The following is a 5,475-nucleotide window of genomic DNA, read 5'->3' as shown; positions in this document are numbered from 1 at the left end:
GATTTCTTCTTTAGTAGCCAACCTCTGCCCCTTTGGAATTCGGATCTGACCATCAGTTAGCAGAATATCAAATATTTTATCGACCTTTGAATTGTCAAAGGGCGGTTGCCCTTTAGCTTCAGTTCCTGGTGCTGACTTTAACTTAGAGCATACATAAGGCTTCCCTGAAATTATTTCGGCCGCCATCTCTTCTGTTTGATCATAATCAAAGTCGTATGCCTCTGTTTCCATACTTGCCATATGCTGAACTTTATTGCGCCTGAAATTCTGATGCTTTTCTCTAAAAAGGGACTCTAGACGTCCAGCCTTGGAAGCAAGACTTGCCAAATCTTCCACATCATGGGCAGTGAGCGCCTCTCTCAAGCGACCATGCATGTTCCTGACCACTAAGTTGGTCATCTTTTTTTCATTGATTACAGTAGGACAACGTCCTTTCATTAAACGCACCCTTTCGATAAAATGTGAGGCTGACTCTTCTGGATATTGTTTCAATTCCAATAAATCGGTAAGAGAAACAGTCGGTAAAGGATTGAAGAATCTAGCATGGAACGCCATTTCCAACCCTTCCCAAGTTTGTATTTGCCCAGGTGGCAGGTTTACAAACCATGAGAAAGTTGTTCTGGTGAGAGATAATCCAAATAATTGCAGTTTATAGAAGGGATTATTTCCAACTTCCCCTAACTGTGCTGTAAAACGACCCACATGCTCTATGGTAGAGGATCCGTCTTCCCCTAAAAAAGCATAGAAATCAGGTGGACGATAATTCCTTGCCAGAGGATAATCGTTAATGATCCTTTCGGGAAAAAGGCCTTTGATAAGCAGGGCGATTGGCCATCTGAGGATTCAGACAAAACTGCACCCTTAAAACTTGCACAATCTCCTCAGGATCCACACGAGGGTGTTGATGATCTGGAATAAAAATGGGATCTTGCACATGTGCTCCTTGCCTCTCCTCCCTGACAACGTTTGGCTGCAAATTATCAACTCTTGGTCCCAAAGGAACATTGTTAGGGAAAGTTAGAGGAGTTTTTCCCCTATCTGCTCGGTTGAACGTTGTGGCACTTGGAAGTGTGTTGTCCACATATGATGGCCCTGCAAAATTTGCTTGCATTCTTGATGGTGACACTCCTGGTGGCGTCTGAGTGGGTTGAAGAGTAACCCTTGATAATGCTTGATCTACCATGTTCTGCATAAGATTTTGTTGCTCGCGCAACATGTTCTGCATAGCCGAAGTTTGCTGATTGTTCAATTGTTGAACATAAGACAACCAATCGGTAGGTGGTTGGGGAATCTCCCCTGAATTTAGCATGACAGGTGCTGAAATATTTTCTCCCACCGGTGCTGATGATGTTTGAGGTTGTGAGCCTGCCATAGTGATTTTTCTAATGATTCGGCCGGACCTCAGTCGTATGTAGTTCTCTGTTGATGTAGGATCAGCAATCTTGCCTTTCTCTCACTGTGGTCGCCAATTTGTTAATGTATTTTTTCAACAAACAAAAGTAAAATCCGAAAATAGGAAATTATCTTCGAACTTGATTAATTAGTGCCTGAGATTAGGAATCTCTAAACACTGTACGGTACAGAAAATAAACTGAAAAGTAAGATACTGAAAATTTAAATGATGATCCCCGAATCTCTTGACTTTGAGGTCGATTGAAGATGATTGAAGATACATTGCCAGTTGCAAATTTTAATCCTAAAATACTCTTCAGAAGCGGTACTAGAAACCATCGCCCGAACGGTTACAACGCCTCCTTTTCAACCGTCTGCTAACCCTTCTCCTGCTGACAAGTGCCCTCAGCCGACTTAATTATCATTCTCACTCACTCTCAACAGTATCCGACTCTTTGGACCGACCGCAGACCTTCCGCTTTTTTGGCCCGAACGCAGCTCTTCCGCCCTGTTGGTCCAACCGCAAACCTTCTGTCCTTTCTGGACCGACTGCAGTCCTTACGCCTTGTTGGCCCGACTGCAAACCTTCCGCCTTTTTGGACCGTCCGACTTACACATCGTCCGACTTACGGACCTTCCGACCTGCGGATCCTCCGACCTGCGAACTTTCCGATCTACAGACCTTCCGACCTGCGGACCTTCCGACCTACGGACCTTCCGACCTACGGACCTTCCGACCTGCGGACCTTCCGACCCGCTATTTCCTTAGAAATACATCTACTTTACCTGAGTTTCCCGCAATACCCCTCGACCAATTCGATCATCTCAATTGTTAGATCAATTTTTCTTTTTACCTTGGACTTTTTAACCTAATTCTAAATTTCATACGTAACTCATGTAATTAATTCCAATATTTTCAGTGAATGAAATACAATTTATTTTAGTGTATATTTTGATTTAGATATACAAACATAAAAAAAAAAATGACGTCAATTATGGTGAAGGAAGAATAATATTTTTTTATATGAAATTACTAATATTGAACTAAAAAGAATTGGAAAATATTACTAGCTTCAAACAATAAACTATTTAAATTATTATTTCATCAATTAATTTTTGTATTTAAAATTATAATGAAATATTTATTATTTTAAATTAAAATTATATTTTATTATTATTTTTTAATATGATATTAAATTATTATTTAAATATTAATAAATATGGAAAATAGGAATTCGGCTCGACTTGCATGAGGATAAGCCTTGCTCACAACAGAGCGCAACCAGCAGCCTCACAAATTAAAATAAAAATAAAAATTATGATTATATTAAAAAACCTGGAAGATGGAATGAAGGAATGAATGAAGCGGAGTGGCCGGCCGTTGTATATTCGCAGACTTGAGAGTTACTTGCACCCATCAAGTGAGGAGATTAAAGAAGGAACTATAACTAACATATATGGCAACGGCGACCGCCACAGCCACCGCAGCTGTGCCTGTGCACCGTTTCTTCTGCAATAATAACAAGAATATTTCCCAAATTCATTCGGCCATGACTAGCCGTCGTTTCTCCTCTTCCCAGACTCACGGGATTAGAAAACCGGGGGGTCATGGATTCAGAGTGCGGTGCAATGCTGTGGCCGCGGAGACGACGGAGACAAAGAAGAAGAGTGGGTATGAGATTCAGACACTGACTGGATGGCTTTTGAAGCAGGAGCAGTCGGGGGTTATCGATGCTGAGCTTACCATTGTTATTTCCAGCATTTCCATGGCCTGCAAGCAGATAGCCTCACTCGTTCAGCGCGCCGGTATTTCTAATCTCACCGGAGTTCAGGGCGCCGTCAATGTCCAGGGAGAGGATCAGAAGAAGCTTGATGTTGTCTCCAATGAGGTTTTGATGTCGATTTGGATTTGGATTTCAATTTAAATTAATTGTTTTAAAATTGAGAGATTCCATCCATGCATATAAATAGATGCTTACTACTTATGAATGAATCGAAAGGATGATATATATATGAGTGAAGGAAGTCATCCTAGCTCCCCTCCCTCCTGGTTTGAAGAATGAATGAATATTGAAACAAAACAAAACAGGTATTCTCAAATTGCCTGAGATCAAGTGGGAGGACAGGCATAATAGCATCGGAGGAAGAGGACGTCCCTGTGGCCGTGGAGGAGAGTTATTCGGGGAATTACATTGTTGTGTTCGACCCTCTGGACGGATCATCCAATATCGATGCAGCAGTCTCCACCGGCTCCATCTTTGGAATATACAGTCCCAACGATGAGTGCCTTGCCGACATTGAAGAGGATGAAACGGTAGGCAAAGTATGAATGAATGAAATAACTAATGAAATGAAATGATGTTTGGTTGATTTGAATGGCGGGTGGTGGTGGCGCAGCTGGACCAGATGAAAGAGAGGTGCGTGGTGAACGTGTGCCAGCCGGGGAACAACCTCCTTGCAGCAGGATACTGCATGTACTCCAGCTCTGTCATATTCGTGGTCACATTAGGGAAAGGCGTCTTCGCCTTCACCTTGGATCCCATGTTCGGGGAATTCGTTCTCACCCAGGAGAGCATACAGATACCAAAGGCTGGCAAGATATATGCATTCAACGAAGGGAACTACCAGCTGTGGGATGACAAGCTTAAAAAGTACATCGACCATCTCAAAGATCCGGGGCCCACCGGGAAGCCTTACTCGGCCAGATACATTGGGAGCCTGGTGGGTGACTTCCATAGAACTCTGCTGTACGGAGGGATCTACGGATACCCCAGGGACAAGAAGAGCAAGAATGGCAAGCTCAGGCTGCTCTATGAGTGTGCGCCTATGAGCTTTATAGTGGAGCAAGCTGGGGGGAAAGGCTCTGATGGCCATCACAGAGTTCTTGATATTCAGCCCACTGAGGTATATACATACTGCCTGCCTGCCTGGGATACTTGCTTAATTACTTACTTAATCAACTGCCTGCCTGCGATACTTGCTTAATTACTTGATCAACTTTGTTTATTTACCCACCCGCCACTTGGTGTTTGTGTTCGCGCAGATACATCAGCGAGTCCCGCTCTACATTGGGAGTGTTGAAGAGGTGGAGAAACTAGAGAAATACTTGGCTTAATTAAGATGGACGGATTTTAACCTTATAATTAATTAAATGAATGCAACTGTGGATAACAATTAAAGGCTCTCTCTCTCTCTCTCTCTCTCTCACAATATATATATACATATATATATTTTGTTATGAATTCAATGCAATGCATATACACTAATTACTTTGTTCATGTCTCTCTGCTGTGAAATATTAATTTTTGCGAGAAAGTTGTGTACTTGTGTTTTGTTGTTTTGAGAATGAAGTACTTTTTCAAGTGTTGGATGTTTGTCTGGTTTTTAAATAAGGAAGATTAATTGGGAGCGACGGTAGTTACTCTCCTAATTAACCCTCATTGATCATTTGTTACCTACTTATAATCGGCCATGGAACATGCAAGAATAATTATTGGCTTGAAAGTTCAATTTTGGTCTAAAATCTCTGGCCCAAAGGATCGGTGAGTTCCCGCCCAACTCGTTGCCAATTGCTGGTGGTATCCGATAAATTTTAGAAAAATGTAATATACATCAATCCAAGAACAAACAACGCAAATGAATTGTAATTGATTAATAATCAAATTACATTATCCTACAAACAAAACAAAAAAAATTAACAAGAAAAAATAAAGGAATTCTTAAAGAAGGAATCTGGGCTTTCAACCTAAAACCAATTGGTGATAGGAGGAGTGATCCCTTACCCTTATAAACCAAGAGGAGATCCCACACTTTTCGAATGTAGGATATATTCAACATGAATATATATAAATTTTGTCAAATGAGTGTGGATGATACTGCAGGGTTTGCTCTTCTCTATTTTGTATCAATTAATTTCATTGTGCATTCACTTGCTCATAACCGTCACACTCAATGCAACGATTGATCCACCTCTTCCATGTCTTAACAAGATAATGATCTTTCTATTCAATGCTTTTAAATTAAGCTTGTTAAGTGATCAATTAATCCTTAATGATATACTTGATTGATCTTCTTAAGCTTCGT

The 5,475-nt window shown here is 41.1% G+C and overlaps 1 protein-coding gene across 1 annotated transcript; it reads left to right on the top strand.

Annotated features, from left to right (window-relative positions):
• Positions 1-2,737: 2,737 nt before the first annotated feature.
• Positions 2,738-4,670, top strand: LOC127266377 (fructose-1,6-bisphosphatase, chloroplastic-like). The gene is made up of 4 exons (XM_051296602.1): positions 2,738-3,281; positions 3,482-3,706; positions 3,790-4,296; positions 4,436-4,670. The coding sequence occupies exons 1-4, from the start codon at positions 2,850-2,852 to the stop codon at positions 4,505-4,507; spliced, it is 1,236 nt and encodes a 411-aa protein (XP_051152559.1). The 5' UTR covers positions 2,738-2,849; the 3' UTR covers positions 4,508-4,670.
• Positions 4,671-5,475: the final 805 nt, after the last annotated feature.

The sequence above is a fragment of the Andrographis paniculata genome, unplaced genomic scaffold, assembly GCF_009805555.1.
Source record: "Andrographis paniculata isolate CXL003 unplaced genomic scaffold, ASM980555v1 Contig75END, whole genome shotgun sequence".
NCBI classification, from domain to species: Eukaryota; Viridiplantae; Streptophyta; class Magnoliopsida; order Lamiales; family Acanthaceae; genus Andrographis; species Andrographis paniculata.
Note: the sequence above shows the minus strand (reverse complement) of the source record. Positions and strands in the feature narration are given on the sequence as shown.

Excerpts from the sequence above, each read along its gene's own strand:
- LOC127266377 (XM_051296602.1), top strand. The coding sequence starts at position 2,850 with ATGGCAACGGCGACCGCCACAGCCACCGCAGCTGTGCCTGTGCACCGT. Across the intron at positions 3,282-3,481 it reads TTGATGTTGTCTCCAATGAG|GTATTCTCAAATTGCCTGAG; the intron begins GTTTTGATGTCG and ends AAAACAAAACAG. Across the intron at positions 4,297-4,435 it reads TTGATATTCAGCCCACTGAG|ATACATCAGCGAGTCCCGCT; the intron begins GTATATACATAC and ends GTGTTCGCGCAG.